Here is a 17,045-nt window from a genome sequence, read left to right on the forward strand (position 1 = left end):
ATAGCTGTAGGAGGAGATGCTTGAAAGGCATTCTTCACAGGGTTTCTGACCTCTGGACAGCTTTGTGTTTTTCACAATTCAAAAGTTTCTCTCTGTGACTTGCTATCTTACCTTATGTTATGTTATGTTATGTTATCTTATCTTATCTGCACTTGCTATCTTTGCTGTGATATTTTACTACACATTTCACCTCAAATTGTTTTTGTTGACTTACTCTTTGTCTATATCACAACATTTTGAAGTTTATTGCATGTTTATTGCACAGGTGCATAGTTTCTTTCTCAGTGAGACAGTGTAGGGTCTATTGATGTTTAATTCTTTTCTAAACTTCACCTCAAACTGTCTGATGAAACAATGCTCATCTCTAAATAATTATGTATAAGTTACTTAATTAATGAGTTGGTAGATAACCCAATAACCACATGATGGTTTGTTTCTCCCCCCAGTATCTGTAATAAATACTGAGGTATTTCTAGAACATTCTGCAAATTTACCATATGGGTTGTAGCAGGGATGAATGTGATCTTTGAGAAGAGGAGAAAATCAAAGGTAAAGGCTATAGGGTGGTCTGGTGATTCTCTTGCTGATAGAGACTCCTCATTTTAGAGGTATAGAAATGGAAGCCAAGATTACAAATAGCTGACATTTATCAAGCAATTATTATTACCACTTTGAGTGCTTTACATGTGCTATCAGACTGCATATTCATAATAACACTATTAGGTAGGTATTTTTATTATCCCAGTTTCGTAAACAGGAAAGTCTTGGGAAGATATATAATTTGCCCAAGGGCACAGAGTATAGACGTCAACAAGGATTTAAAACCCTAGCTAAATAACTCCAGATGCTCAAACTGTGCTATTAAATGATATCTCTAGGATAACAAAGAAACTACATTTTATATCTATAAATAATAGGATTATTGATTTTTAACAAAATTATATTTTTCTTCCTCCTCTTTTTTCTGTTTGTTTTTGTTGTTGTTGTTTTAACTTTTTCTAGAGCCAATGTAAATCACAGAACCTCAATTTGGGGGAATCTTAGGTATATAAAATTTGTTGGTATGTGGTCTGGGAAAAATGGATTCAGGGCTGAACCATCCCAGTCCTATAAAATGAATAAGCAGGTGGGAGAGTGACTCAGGTCTCCTAGGAAGGCTGCAGAGCCCTCTCTGGGGTGGCTCAGAAATGTCTACAGCCATGGGGCGCCTGGGTGGCTCAGTGGGTTGAGCCCCTGCCTTCGGCTCAGGTCATGATCTCAGGGTCCTGGGATTGAGCCCCGCATCTGGCTCTAGGTTCAGCAGGGAGCCTGCTTCCTCCTCTCTCTCTGCCTGCCTCTCTGCCTACTGTGATCTCTCTCTGTCAAATAAATAAATGAAATCTTTAAAAAAAAAAGTCCACAGCCAGCCTGGGACCAAGGACCAATGGCACAAATGGACTGTAAATATTATTGCTTGAGGTCAATGGCTTTAGATATTTGCTTCAGAATGTGATTGATATGCCTCTGCTCCTCAGAAGCAAAAAAACTGAACAAAGAACAAACAATTGGAGTGGGACTTGAAATTTCATTCTAAATGTAGACTACACACTGTGCAAATGAACAAAATACCCACCAACCGCTACAGTCTGCACTCAAAAGCTACTTCTTGAATACGAAAAGAAACATAGGGGCAACTAATAAGCCTATTCAGTACCTACTCACGTTGTGAATAAAAATCTCTTTGGATAGGTCACACTCCGATTTAAAACACTGTCATTGCTTTGGTGTATAAGTCAATTTGCTGAGCTCCCAAGCTTTATGTCTCAGTAAGGACACTTTCCAGTCTATAAACAGTTTATGATGAAAACTATTTTAGAAATGTCTCTAGCAAAGTAAATTGAAATCCAAATTAAATAATTCTGAATTCCACATATAAAATGTCAGGACTTTAGCTAGGGAATGTATCATGCTCCTGGATATAACAACTTCAAGGAGTAGGTACTGCTTTCTCTTTCACAGACAATAAAACAGACTTGGACACATTTAGCATTCTGTGCAAGGTCACAGAGAAGAAGAAAACAACTCTCAGGGTTCAGGCTTCTAAGAAAAATTATTGGTGAAACAAAAAGCAACTCAATAGAAAGTGCATGTTAAAAGAGTAACCATAATTTACTCCATTACTGGAGTTACCTACTGAAGACATTTTTTTAAAGATCCTACTAGGTTCTGAACACTCAGGATATGTGTGCAAGGACACACTCACTTCATTACATGGAAAGTTACATCCACAGGAATGCCTCCATGTGAGAAAAGATAACTTCTCTGGGCAATGTGCTAAGAGCTGATGGTTGATAGGAAAAGGAGGGAAAGTTAAGATTTATCATCTCATCTTATTTGTATGATTTATTTGAGTCTTGAGGCCCAGCCTCAACAAAAGGAAAATAAAACCATCAGCCATTTCCTAACTGTACTTTGTGGAAGTCTAGGGTAACGGATAAGGGAGACAAGAGCTTGCATCCGAGTAAACTATGGGCAACAAGCAAACACGTTTGGTCCACAAAATACTCTGAAGCATTTTTCATTAATTTTCAAAACTAACAATTGGGAAATTCATACAATACTCTCTATATTTCACATATCTTAAAAGACAGGAAGCTAAAAAATAGTGAGCCTTCCTTCTTAGCAATGGCTCCTTTAATTCTGTTCTCCAGTTTTACACCTCCCTAGTCATGGTCCATCGAGGTAGGCATGTGAGGTCTTAAAGTCTTTATCATGGCAGGTAGTGGTTCTCAAACTTTAAAGACCGTCAGTGTCCTCTTGGAGGCAGGGACAAGGAATAGGCAAGAGAAGTATTTGCATCGTGGGCAACATTCAAGGAGGGGCCAAAGACCTTAGAAATCAAGATAAATAATATTTTAGTGTAATATTTTAAAGATTAAAATTTAATGTAAAATGGTCAAAATATCAAAATTTTAAACCAAGGTAGAATCCGACGCTGCAGTTTACGCAATCCTGCCTTACTTCTCCACCTGGAAGGCTTTTAAAATCACAGATCTAGGAACCATCCTGAGAGTTTCTATTTTAGTGGGTCTGGGGTATGGCTGAAATGTGAACCGTGAAGCATAATTTTGTATATGTTGCCTATTAGCCTTATGCTTATCCCTCACTGCATAGCAACACCACACCTGCGCAGAGAAAACATGAAAAATGTTAGCCTTCATGCCGCCTACTCTCTCCAGAGATTCAGCAGATAAAGAGAATTGAATATATTGCAATTATACATATTTTTCTACACTTGGATCTTAAAGCTATAGGTATAAAATATCAAAATTTATCTCCAAGGCCTTTCAACAGCATCACCTGGAAACTCAGACCATTACTTCCTACTTAAGCCAAGGGTAGTGCTTTCTTTTTTGTTTTTGTTTGTTTGTTTTTAGGAACGTAAGGCTGTCCCTGATATAGTATGTGCATTCATTTGTGACAGACCATTTAATACTTTCCTTACATTCTTTAGAAACTGTAGCCAACTCTAGTCTTGGTTGCCCTCATTGACGACAGTATCTAGGAACTTCTATACAAAATGGATGGAAACAGCAAAAAGGTATTTTCATAACTGAACGTTAACTAAATATGTGTTAGGGCTGACACTTGTTTAAATGTTTCTCACCATCTCTTATCACAAGTTTGTCATAGTCACAGGTTCTGTGAGCTTCGATGTCCAGGGAAAGGATGTTGAGTTCCACAGTCGAATCTGGAGCATGAATAAGCCACATGCAATCAATGTTGTTACTGTAGCTTTCAGGCCAGCCTGGGGAGAAGAGAAAGACAGGCGCATCTCCTGTCCTCAGGAAGCCACCACAAGCACCTGTTGAAGGGAAAAAAATGACATCTGTCAAATACCTCTGATGGGAGAGAATTTAGCACATTGGTTTTCAAGTGTCAGCCCTGAACTGAGAGGAAACAACCAATTAAAACAGAGTTCTCAAGGAAATCTAGAAATATATTTTTTAAGATTTTATTTATTCATTTATTGACAGAAAGAGAGATCACAAGTAGGCAGAGAGACAGGCAGAGAGAGAGGGGGAAGCAGGCTCCCTGCTGAGCAGAGAGCCTGATGCAGGGCTCGATCCCAGGACCCTGAGATCATGACCAAAGACGAAGGCAGAGGCTTCACCCACTGAGCCACCCAGATGCCCCTAGAAATATTTTCTTAAATCTGCTGACTCACACAGCTATTATATCCCTTAATTTATTTTTTTGTGTAAGAAAAACACACTTTATTCTGCCTTTTTTCACCATAGTTTTGCAACACAGCCCATTTATTGGCTAGTGTTTGTTATTTGTTGAGCATGAAGTTAGTCCATGTAGACGAACTGTATTATTGCTATTATTTCTGTTTCTTCAGGATTTCAATCTTCACTTTTTCAACATAGCTATTCACCATGTAATTTATATCTGGGCAACCTTGAAATAATTTTCAATTTGGTAAAATGTATAACAACAGCCATTATGTCTGACTATTTAAAAGCAGCTCTATTGAACTATTCTGTAGATCTCATAAAACTTATCCTTTTAAATTATACAGATCAGTGGTTTGTAATATATCCAAAAAGTTCTGTAACCATCAGTGATCATTTTAGAACATTTTCACCATTTGCAAAGACACTTTATACCCATTACCACTGATCACTTGCCTGTTTTCCGTTCTACCTGTCCATGGGGACCACTAACCGACTTATGGTCTCTGTCTATGGATCTGTCTATTCCTCACGTTTCACGTAAATATAATCATACAGCATGTGATTAGCTTTTGTAGCGAGCTTCATTCACTTAGCGTCGTGTTTTGAGGTTCATCTGTATTGCATCAGGCATCACATCAATATTTCCTTCATTTCCATTTATTCACTCATTTCCTTGTTTTCAAGCTGACTAGCACTCCACTGTGTGGATATACTGCATTAAATGTTATCGACCTGTTTGACATTTGGGTTGTTTGTGCTTTTTCACTATTATGGATAATTCTTCTATAGACATTTGTGATGACATAAACAGTCAGTTAACACATATTTTGTATGTTATGTGCATTATATGTTATGTATTCTTAAAATGCTAAAGTAAGCTAGACAAAAGAAAATCACAAGGAAGAGAAAACACACAGCACTGGACGGTGTTTATTGAAAAAAATCCTCGTATAAGTGGATATTTTAAATCCTACATAGTTTTAAACCTATGTTGTTCAGGGTTCAACTTATACCAAGGACTGACAATATCCTCCAAGAAATGTCTGTCAAACTTCCACGTCACCCCATAAAAGCCACTCAAAGCTGTTTAAACAAGTTATTAAGTTAAGATCAGTCTCCCCAACACTGCTTACTGAGGGGATTAAAGAGGTTTTAAACATAGCAAAATAAAAGTTTAACAATTAGGCTAATTTTACCATGAAACATGAAGGTTTGCAACCAACTAAGGAGAAAGTGAAACATTTCTGAAAGAACATTTAAAATGAAATAGAGAGGAAATATAATTAATTCTACTAGTTGATCCATAATGTTGTATGTGTGTATTTGTGTGTGTGAGCCCACAAAGTACCTACAAATCATATATTCAGAGATATCTGAAGGGATATCTAGAAATTATAAGTAGAACCATGTGGGTGGTTGAGTCAGTTAAGTGTCTGACTCTTGATTTTGGTTCAGGTCATGATCTCATGGTCATGAGGTCCAGCCCTCATCTGACTCCATGCTGAGCACGTTGGCTTGGCACTGATTGTGGAGCCTGCTTAAGATGCTCCCTCTGCTTCTGCCTCTCCACCCCTCTTGCGTGCCCTCTCTCACTAAAAAACAAACAAAAGAAAGAAAGAAAGAAAGAAAGAAAGAAAGAAAGAAAGAAAGAAAGAAAGAAATTATAACTAGAATGCCTCATGGATATCAAACCTCTAATTAAAATTTTAAAATATGGGAAACATGCATTTTTAAAAAGCAAATGTACAGTTTTTAGAAAATGTAGTTTTTAAGAAATTAAAAGAACACCTGAACATACAGAGGAAGGGCTTTAGAGCTGCAATTCTTCTTCTTAGTCATTTATGTATTTGGCTTTTGTTATGATAGACCATTTGAATGACTACCCCACACATAGCAGCCCCTAAGCAAAATTTCATTTATCACCAAACACACCTGTAGCAATAGTAGGTAAAGGTCCAACAGAGGCATTCACTGCAAACCACTCCAGAAGGAATCCTTTCCCCGTGATTGAAGAGTCGGAAGAAAACTGAAATGTCAAAGAATTTCTAGAGGAGCTAAAAGTTGCGGTCTGGGTACCACAATAAGTTCCAATTAGGCGGGAATGAACACCAAGGCCATCATAAATCTGCATGTAAAAAAGAGGGAAAAAAAAGGAAAACTGATAATAGAGCACTGAATTTAGGCAATTACTTCTATTTTTCTTCATTAAAAAAAACGGAAAGGTTGCCTTATGTTATCATAATTTCATCATAATGAGAAAAAATAAATAAACATTATATATCAGTCTAAATAGAAACCACCATTAAATATAAAATATGATTGCAAAAAATTTAAGATGTTTTAAAATAGTTTTATCTTTGCTGCAGAATTGTGTTAATGCAGAAGCTCTATGTGATATAGGTCATTATTTGATTTACAGAATAATTTGGGGGTGGAAAAGTAGGAACCAAGATGGTTGCACAGCAATAGATTTTATTGAAGGTTTTGGAGCTTCAGAAGAAGGAATTAGAAAGGAAGGAATAAAACAAGAAGAAAGAGGAAAGGTTTAACAAAAGTGGACGGGTAACAGAATTTATGACAACAAAAGAATCACAGCTTGCAAAGGATCAGTATACATTCAAAGCACTCAATAATTTTTTAGTTGGCTTAAAATATTAAATTACCTATTTAGAGACATATTTTGATCCTTACAAACAAATGGCATAGAGCACATTTTTTTTTTTTTCTTCAGCACATGTGGATTAATGCTATCCAACCACCTTTCCTATCCTTCCCTTCATCTTCTAAATAATGGAACAACTTCATTGTAATTGTTGTAAATTTCTCTGCTGAAGCTACTTTATTAGCTAAGTTTGTCAGACTGTAATGATGATCTCCCCAAGTACTGAGCATCTGTTAGGTACTGAATTCTATGTGAGGCACTGTAGACCCAAGATGAATACAATGGAATCCGGGCCTTTGAGGATATGATACAAGAGTTAAACTCACAGAAGGAGAAAGGAGAATGATGGCTGCAGGGGATGGGGAGAGAGGGAAGTAGGGAGATGTTGGTCAAAGGTTACAAAGTTTCAGCTATGCAAAATGAATAATTCCGGAGATCTAATGTGCAGCAATGTGACTATAGCTAATACAGTAATATATAATACTGTCTGTATTATATACTTGAAATTTGCTAAGAAGGTAAATCTTAAATATTCTCAACACACACACAATCCAAATGACAACCATGCAAGGTGGTAGATACATTAATTAGCTTGATTGCGGTGATTATTCCACAAAGGATACATACATTGAAACATCAAGCTGTACATCTTATATATATATACATATGCATACAATATTTATTTGCCAAACGTACCTGAATAAAGCTAAAATAAAGAATCTAATAGCATTCAATGTCTTGATGGCAATAACCACCACAATTATTTATTTATTTTAAAATGATTCTTCAAACTTTTAACATAAGAATACACAAGAAAATGGGATATGAGGTATAATAAATACTTAACCAAGATATACAAATATACATAGACAAAGCCTAACAGGTAAATTACAATGATGCTAAAACAAACTTGTTTACAGAATCCAAAGATAATAAATATAATACCAGAATTACCTTTTCATCATTAACCTAGAAAGGGTAATCATGATTTAGGGAAGACTATCATATGATTTACAAATGCTTGAATAGACAGTAACTTGGGTTTATTTTTGCAAATAGAAATTCATCAAAATTTATAAACATTGATTGTACTTAGAAACTCACCCTTAATTTGTCATAATAGCAGCTACGTGCTGCTTCAATGTCTATCTCCAAGATTCTACCATGTATAACTTGAGATGCATTCACATTTATTATCCATTGGTAATTGGAGTTGTGGGGGTAACGTCCAGGCCATAAGGGAGAGGCAATTTTCCCATGAGTTCCCATGATATTATCATTGCCAAATACTAGGAGGGAAGACAGAGTAGTAAATCAGATGTACTTAGAACAGCTCTTTAATCAAATGAAAGAAACAAAAGGCAAGGGGTGTTGAAAAGGATGGGCTTTTAATTGACTGATTTCTATTCTGAACACTGAAAGAAATATTGCTTCCCTTTTGGTTTCTGTACTATCTATTAATTCCTTGGGGAACAGTGATTTTGTGACTGGAATTCCATCTCCTAAGAAGGTCACATGGTGTGAAAAGAGGAGATAGCTTCCCAAGTGAAAAGGCGCTCCCAGCCCCCAGGGAATTGAGGACATGTGAAGGGGTGTTACCAGGCTCCTTCTCTAATTTTTGTTTACCTATTTTACTTTGTTTTACAAAAGAACGGGATGTGTTTTTTAAAAAATAGCTGGTAAGGGGAAATTGACATATTGGAACCACAGGAGGAATAGCTAATTGTGGAAAAGTCAAATTAGAAAATAGAAATATTTAACATTTTATTCTATTAGAATAAATTCCTGTTGTTATATCTGAGCACTGACTTCGATCCTAAAATAATACTAAATCCTTTGAATTTGAAGAATATAGTATTGATGAGAACAAAGGAAATACAGTTGATATCAATATATTAAACCTGAGCTACAATGCACTAGAAGGTTCTAAAAAGTATCATACAAGAAGCTTAACATAATATTAAGTAGAAACTAGAGCTTAAAAAGAATACTAGAGCCATTGAGGATGCTTTCCCTTGCTCCCAGTGGGCCAATCATATATAATTGAGTTTTTATAATACATTTCAAAATCAAGTAATTCTTCAAATACAATAAATCTAGGAGAATAGAGTACCGGATTATTCTTAACCTTGTGGGTTACTAAGAAATTTGTTATCCTTCCCAATTCACAAGATGTTTTCTGGAAGACAGCAATAAAAAAGAAGCAACTTACTTTTAGTAAATGTGGCTTGGAAGCCTGTACCACTGCCTGAGCCATCGGAGACAAATCTGATCCACAGGATATGCCCAACAATGGTTGAATAATTGAGGGGGAGGACATTTCCACAGTATCGCCCCACCAAGTGACCGGTGGCATTTCCTTCACGGACCTCCACAAAATCTCTACTACAGTCCTGAGAATCCTCCAACTGGAAAGTTCTAATTTGGAGGAAAAAAAAATAAAGAAGCGTTTAGGAAGATTAAATTGACAGAATAAGCTTTGGGATTATCCTGAAGCATCTGCTGGGTTAAACTGTTCCTTATAAAACTTTCTTTAACTTTCACTACAATATCTTTGACCCAAATCAAAAATTTTTTTTCAGCCAAATTAATTGACATGTCTTGTATTCAAGAGCTACAAAGACAATTAACACATTGCCTTTGAGGGGTTTTCTTCCTAAGGGGAAAGATTGGGCATTCTTGAATACAGGAAAAAATACATCTTATAAGGAAGAATATCTTAAGTGTCCTCAGATTTAAAAGTGTTATAAGACTTTGAAGCAGAGGTATCACATCTCATTGTGAGGCTCAGTACTAGCTTGATGGAGAGATTTATTTATTTATTTATTTAGAGATGGAAATGTAAACATCAACTGGATTTAGCAGAAAATGCATGTCAATGAAAGCACACACACACACACACAAACACACACACACAGGTGGGGCATATTTAGAAATTTGTGAGAGGTCTGGTATGGTTAGAACATTGAGCATCTTTAGGAAAACATTAGAAAACCTAGCTGAAGCACTATGATGGGCTAATTCTGCCAGACCTTAAGTGCCAATCAAAGGTATCTGTACTTAATTTCTGAAAAGGCAGAATAAATATGGGATTTATAATTATACAGGTTAGTGTCCAAAAATGTGGCCTATTCAACTTGCATTATATTTTGTAGTTATGATGACTACAAAATGGAATGAAAGAGGAAATAATATCTATTTCATGATTGTCACTAATAACATAGAGTCTGAAACATGTAGGTGCTAAATGAATGCCTTCAGTACTTGACCTTAATGTTTTATAAACTTGGATATTTAAATATATATGCTCAATAAAACCCAATCCACATGCCAAGATAATTCAATGGGGGAAAAGAAAAGTCATTCTAACAGGTGGTATTTTAGTAACTGAGTATCAGTATGGAGGAAAAAAAAAAACCTTCCACATCTGCCTCTCTCCATAAATGGAAAATAATTTAATATTCCTTACAGATGTAAACATAAGAGCTAGAAACATAAAGCTCTTAGAAGAAAGCAGAATCTTTACAACCTTGGGGAAGGCAAATATTTCTTAGATGGAATGTAAAAGGCATTAACCATAAGATTAAAAAAATTAATAAATTTGACTTCATCAAAAATTAAAATTTCTCCTCATTAAAGATATGACTAAGAAAATGAATAGGCAAGTTTCAGACTGTGCAGTGGGAGAAGAGGAGATAATTACGTGGCATATATCTAACAAGGGACTCGTATCTGGAATATAAAAGGAATTCTTATAAATAAACTATGAAAAAACAAATAACCAAGTTAATAATGACAAAAGGTTTGAAGAGACCCTTTAAAGAAGTTCAGTGAATAGCCAATGAGAATGTCCAAAGTACTCTGTGTCATTATGCATCAGAACAATGTATAGTAAATACCACTGTAAGTTATCATTTCATGCCCATCAGAATGGCTAAAATAAAAAAGACTGACAAGATCAAATGTTGGCAAGCATGCACAACAACTAGAAGTCTCATATATTTCTGGTGGCAATGTATACTCATGAGACCATTTTGAATAATTATTTGGTAGTTTCTTATAAAATTAAATACACATCCAATTAATGGCCCAGAAGTTATTTGAGGTAATTACCTGAGAAAAATAAAGAAAAGGACAGTAATGATGGTTGCACAGCATTGTAAATGTATATAATGCTACTGAATTGTGTACATAAAAAAAGTGAAATGCTATTTTTATATGGTAAAAGATACATAACATAAAAAATAACATTTTACTTATTTTTTACCATATTAAAAAAAAACTTGAGTTTTGAGTGGTAAAATTAGATCACCACAGATCTGCTTGAGAAAATTATCCTGCAATAATATATAATGGCAATATATCATAACAGTATAATAACTGGGAAGAGCATAAATATATATTCTTGTTTTTAGATATATTGAATCTAACATAACGGTGTATTACCAAAGTGGAGCTCTCTGTTAGAGCTAATATGTAGTTTGGATTTCAAAAGAGACTCTGGGGCTGAACTTGGAAATCACCTGTGTGTATATGGTAAGAGCTGAAAGCATGGCTAGACTAGTTTAGAAATGAATACGTGGGAGGTAATTAATAGAGAGAAAGAATGAGAGAACAGAGATGAGAGCAGAAGCTTAGGGGAACACCTACATTTTGAGTATATTAAGAGGAAGAGGAAACAGTAAACACAGGAATAAGTGTGAAAAAGAGGATAAAAACAAGTTCAATGTCATGTCATAAAAGCCAAGAAAGAAAATGAAAGAGGGTGATACAGACTGATGATGACTGTCAAATGATACATGGGTTTGAGTCTCAAAATGCGCTATAGCATTTGGTAGTTTAAAAAAATTAGTCACTTTTGAATGAGCAGTTTCTGAGATTCCACTATAGAATACTTTTTCAAACATACTAAGGAATAAAACAGTTGATTTTTGTGATTTCCAGAAGATGTGAATTACAATAATAGCAACAACAAAACAATAACAAGGTTTCTGTAACACAAAGTAATTTGAATTTATGAATTTTCTACAATTATTCTGAAATTTTCTCATTCCCCTTTAACACGTATAAAAATGTACCAATGTTGGGACACCTGAGTGGCTCAGTGGGTTAAAACCTCTGCCATCGGCTCAGGTCATGATCCCAGGTCCTGGAATCGAGCCCCGCATCGGGCTCTCTGCTCGGCCGGAGGCCTGCTTCCTCCTCTCTCTCTGCCTGCCTCTCTGCCTATTTGTGATTTCTGTCTGCCAAATAAACAAATAAAATCTTTAAAAAAAGAAAAAAGTACCAATGTTGCTGACCACAAATTAAGTCTCAAAAAATATTAAAAGTATCAAAAACCATGTTCTCTGACCACTATAGAATAAAACTAGAATAGAGTAACAAAGAGATTACAAAAGGCATCATAATATTGAAACAAAATGTCTTTCCATATAAACCATGTGTTAAATAAGAAATCATAATGGAAATTAGAATATATTTAGGACTGAATGAGAATGAAAGCACTTTATAGAGTGGTATGCCTGGGTGGCTCAGTCAGTTAAGTGTCTGTCTTCAATGCAGATCATGATCCCAGGACCTGGGATGGAGTGCTGCATAGGGCAAGGGCTCCTTGCTCAGCAGGGAGACTGCTCCTCCCTCTTCCTGCCACTTCCCCTACATGTGCTCTCTCATGTTCTCTCTCTCTTTATCATAAATAAATAAATAAATTCCTTAAAAATATATTTTAAAATGTAAAAGTGCAGTCAAAGCAATATTTAGAGGGAAATTAATAGCTTTAAATGCTTATGAAAGAAAAGAACAAATATTAAGAAAAATGAGCTAGGTGTCTAACCCCCAAAGTTAGAAAAACAAAGCAGGAAAAAACAGAAAGGAAGTGAAGAAACAACAAGACAATATCTGAAATTAATGAAATAGAAATGTAGAATGTACTAGAAAAGACAAAAAAATATCAAAATCTATTACTTTGACAAGATTAATAAAGAATAAACTGCTGATAAAACTGATCAATAGTAAAAGAAAGCTTAACTGAGCAATATAACTAATAAGAAAAGGACTTGATTTCAGATTCATTAACAAATTTTAAATTTTAATCATGTCCATTAAAAACTGTATGCTAACAAATTTGAACTCTTAGTTTTCTATAAAAATAGAATACAATGAGCTGAAGAAAAAAATGAAAAACCTAAAAATTTCCATTAAATCAAACAAAAATAAGTACTTAAAGCTGTGCACAGATAACATAAAACCAAAATAATGAGCCCCGATGATTTCATAGGGGAACTCTACCAAAGCTTTAATAAACCAATGACCCAAGCTCAATCTAATGCAAAGAGTAACAAAGAATAAAAGAGGGTGAGTCTGAGTCTCCAGCCTCTTGCGGTTAGTATAATCTTGAGAGCAAAGCCAGTAAAGGGAAGTCAAAGAAAGAAAAGCGCTGATCAACCTAACTTAACAATATAGATGAGAAATCCCAAGTAAAATTTAAGCAAAATGGATCCATCAATTTGTAAAATATATAAGTCTAATCAAAGCTTTAAGGATAGAAGCTTTAAGGATATAAGATCAAAAAGAAAATTCAAAACACACACGCACATGCACACGTATCTAACAAAGATAGATGCAAAATATACTGAGAGAATCAATGACAACTGCAGAAAAGGCATTTGATAAGACTCAACATCCCCTCATCACAGATATTCTTAGAAAATTAGTAATAGAAGGAAATTTTCTTAATGGGATGAGAAATGCCTACCAAACACCAACAGCAGACGGAGGTAAAAATTTTAAAGCATTTCCTTTGAATCAGAAACAATACAGAAAGCTGCTCTCATCACTTGGTTCCACATTACACTGAAGCATTTTCCAGGGAAACAAGACAAGAAAAAGAGGAAAGTTTGTAAAGACTGGAAAAGAAGACCTGTAAATTAATATTCAGGAAGTTTCATTCATTGATAAATATTTATTGCGCACTTTAATGTGTCAGGTCCTCTTCTAGGCACAAGATACAGCAGTAGAAAAGGGGGGAAAATCTTTGTCATTCTAGAGAATACAATGGCTGCTGGATAAGATATACAAAAATCAATAAGGTTTCCTTTTACCTGCAAATAAAAATTCAGAAACTGCAACTTAGTCAACATTTACTCGACAATTTTTACTCTCTTCCATATTGCCCTATACTATCATGGGGGTTAGGGGTAGGACAATGAAGAACATAGAGAATGTTCCTCCCTTTGGGGACCTTCTATTTAAGAAGTAAAGATAGATAATAAATAAGCAGTTATGTAATGAGGTAGTGATCAGAGGAAAAAACGATTTAAGGAATGTGTTATTTTTGGTAAAGTGACTCGGTTATATCTATAAGTTTAAAATGGATGCCATTTTCAATAGCAGCAATCAAAAAAAGGTGTCTGGCTATAAGACCTATATTTTTAAAATGTGAAAGTTTAACAAATGGCATAAAAGAAGACAAAAGGGAATGCAGAGATATTCCAAATTCAAGAATATGAAGAGCAAATAAAGACCCTTCTAAAAATGAATGTATAGTTTGTCACCCCTTCTGATTTACCCCATCACTTCTCCTGAGGGTTTGGGAGGGGAGGGGGGCGGGGGTTGGGTGAGGTCTCTAGCCAGACAGTGAGTCTGTGGCTCTCATGATTTCATCAAGCTGAGTTACTACAAATAGATCATCTGTATTGATATTTTAGACACAGGTTTAGCAGCAAGCTATGATCAGAAACTGAGTTGCAGAAGAAATCAGGAAAAAATCCACGTCAAGCTAAGCAGACTGCCCATTTGTCCTTACCCCCATTATCTTCCGTAACAATTTACTCTTTATAAGACAAACTTTCTGTCAACAACCATTTCTTTTCTCTCTTTTTTTTTTTTTTAATATTTTATTTATTTATTTGTCAGAGAGAGAGAATACACAAGCAGGCAGAGTGGCAGACAGAGGCAAAGAGAGAAGCAGACTCCCCACTGAACAAGGAGCCCGATGTGGGACTCAATCCCAGGACCCAAGGATCATGACCTGAGCTGAAGGCAGTGGCTTAACCCACTGAGCCACCCAGGCGTCCCTGAACAACCATTTCTGACAAGCAATTGTTCTGAATCCATCTTTAGGATGACTGCCACGTTTAGCACTTAAATTCAGGATGTTTCATTATCCATAACATTATCAATAAAGTGAAATATGCTAAAATTGTTTTGTTTTGGTTTGTTGCTGTTTCTCAGAAAGTAGGAAAAGAAGAAAGAGAGATTGTTTGCCTCTGCAAGTGATTTACAAGAAATCAAATCTAAACTTTCTTCCCAAGTATAATACATGGTCCTGTGGAACTTGTTTAAATGAAGAATCAGGACCCACCAACCAACTAAACCGGAATGTAGGGTTTAGCGAGATCCCACATGATCAATATGTACATTTAAGTTTGGTCCAATGGTCCAGAATATTACCACGTGAAGGTCTTTTCTGTTTGGGTACCACACTGGTATAATCCAGTGACAAATCACAGAAAAGACATTTTATTAGAAATGAGGGTAGGATGATACAAGCATCAAATTAGACTTTTTAAAAAGCTTATTGTTTTCTTAGAAGCCTTTGTTTTAGGCCAGTACATTTTATAAGCAAATCTACCCTCTTTCCAAATACTTTGGCTGAGATCTGTTAGTAAAAATACAATGTGGAACAAAAATAGTACAATCACTGTTTCTCATTATCTCATTTTGATTCTTGAACCAAGATCAATCACTTTTGAAATGTACTCTGCAAGCATAAAATATATTTTCTGTTAATCCCTTTAAATATCTATTTTATAAAAAACTCCTTTTTAGATTCTATTTCTCTCCCCCTCCTTTTTGTTACAGATTCAACCATAATTTTTCCAGTTTTTCTCCTTATTCAATTTCACCACAGTGTCCAGTCCAAGCCCCGTGGTTTCGAACTTGACGCATTCCATATGCTTCTCATACAACTCAGGGGAATGCTTCCAAGCACCCATCTGGATACAGTTTAGACCAGGGCAGAAATAACTCACAGACCTTGCCATAAAGCCCTTCTCATTATCCTCTACATAAAGAGCAACATCTTGCTTTCTACAAAATTTATTTTAAAAATAAAAGTCAAGCAAGTAACACAAAATATCAAAGTTAACTTCTTAGGGACAAGAAAGGAAAAAGCTAAGTTGTTAAGATTTGTCTATATAATATTTAGGATTTAGGGTCCATTAAGCAGTAAAATGAATGAAACTAACTTTTTGTGGTTATCTCCTATCTTCTAGAAAGAGCTCAGCATCACCCATTTGGATTTAACCATGAACTGCCACTCTGTTTCTAAGATATTTTAGAAACAGCAGAGTGAGATAATTTACCATTCACTGACCATCTGGTATGCATCAACCTTGTGCTGTATGTTTTACATCCGATATCCTAAACTCTAATGTTGGCCCTTAAATGTATATGATCATCTCCTATAGATGGAATGAATCTCTTTAGGTTTCAAATAAACAGCTTCTTGGCACTAAGTTATCCATAACTCGTCAAGAAATGGGATATCTGTCTTAAACATTCCCTGTACCTGTTCCCGCTCCTGTCACCCACTGAACATCAGACTCGCCAACAATGTGAATGTGGTACAGACTAAAAGGAAAAAGACCAAGAAAGAAGCCTTGTTATCTGGCAATTATGAGGCCCAGTAAGCCACGTGAAAAACTGCACTTTATCATAAGAACAATAATCCTGGGGGCACCTGGGTGGCTCAGTGGGTTAAAGCCTCTGCTTTCGGCTCAGGTCATGATCTCAGGGTCCTGGGATCGAGCCCCCTATCAGGCTCTCTGCTCAGCAGGGAGTCTGCTTTCCTTCCTCTCTCTCTGCCTGCCTCTTTGCCTACTTGCGATCTCTGTCTGTCAAATAAATTAAAAAAAAAAAAAGAACAACAATCCTGTTTTAGTCATCTTTATATATAAAGCATCTGGCCTGGGAGTGTCACATGCCGAAAATGCGAACACACGTAGTCTGTCAGTCTGTCGGCACCAACGTGCTGACTGTGTGAGTAAAAATATTGGTTGGATAAAGGAAGACATTTATATCAGGTAAAACTTACATGCACAGATTTCTTCCCATATAGAACTTTGAGCTTTTAGTAAAGACAAGGGCAAACAGAAACTTTT

The 17,045-nt window shown here is 35.7% G+C and overlaps 1 protein-coding gene across 1 annotated transcript in view; it reads right to left on the minus strand.

Moving 5' to 3' along the window:
- The window catches only part of CUBN (cubilin), a 260,304-nt gene that overhangs the window by 89,903 nt on the left and 153,356 nt on the right, over nt 1–17,045 (minus strand). The window contains exons 37-40 of the mRNA XM_082742010.1: nt 9,095–9,300; nt 7,987–8,171; nt 6,153–6,345; nt 3,647–3,844 (exon numbers count right to left, since the gene is read on the minus strand). Coding sequence (XP_082598136.1) covers nt 3,647–3,844; nt 6,153–6,345; nt 7,987–8,171; nt 9,095–9,300 — 782 coding nt within the window. The remainder of the gene's footprint in view (nt 1–3,646; nt 3,845–6,152; nt 6,346–7,986; nt 8,172–9,094; nt 9,301–17,045) is intronic.

This window comes from Mustela nivalis (assembly GCF_964662115.1).
Source record: "Mustela nivalis genome assembly, chromosome: 7".
Classification (NCBI taxonomy): Eukaryota; Metazoa; Chordata; class Mammalia; order Carnivora; family Mustelidae; genus Mustela; species Mustela nivalis.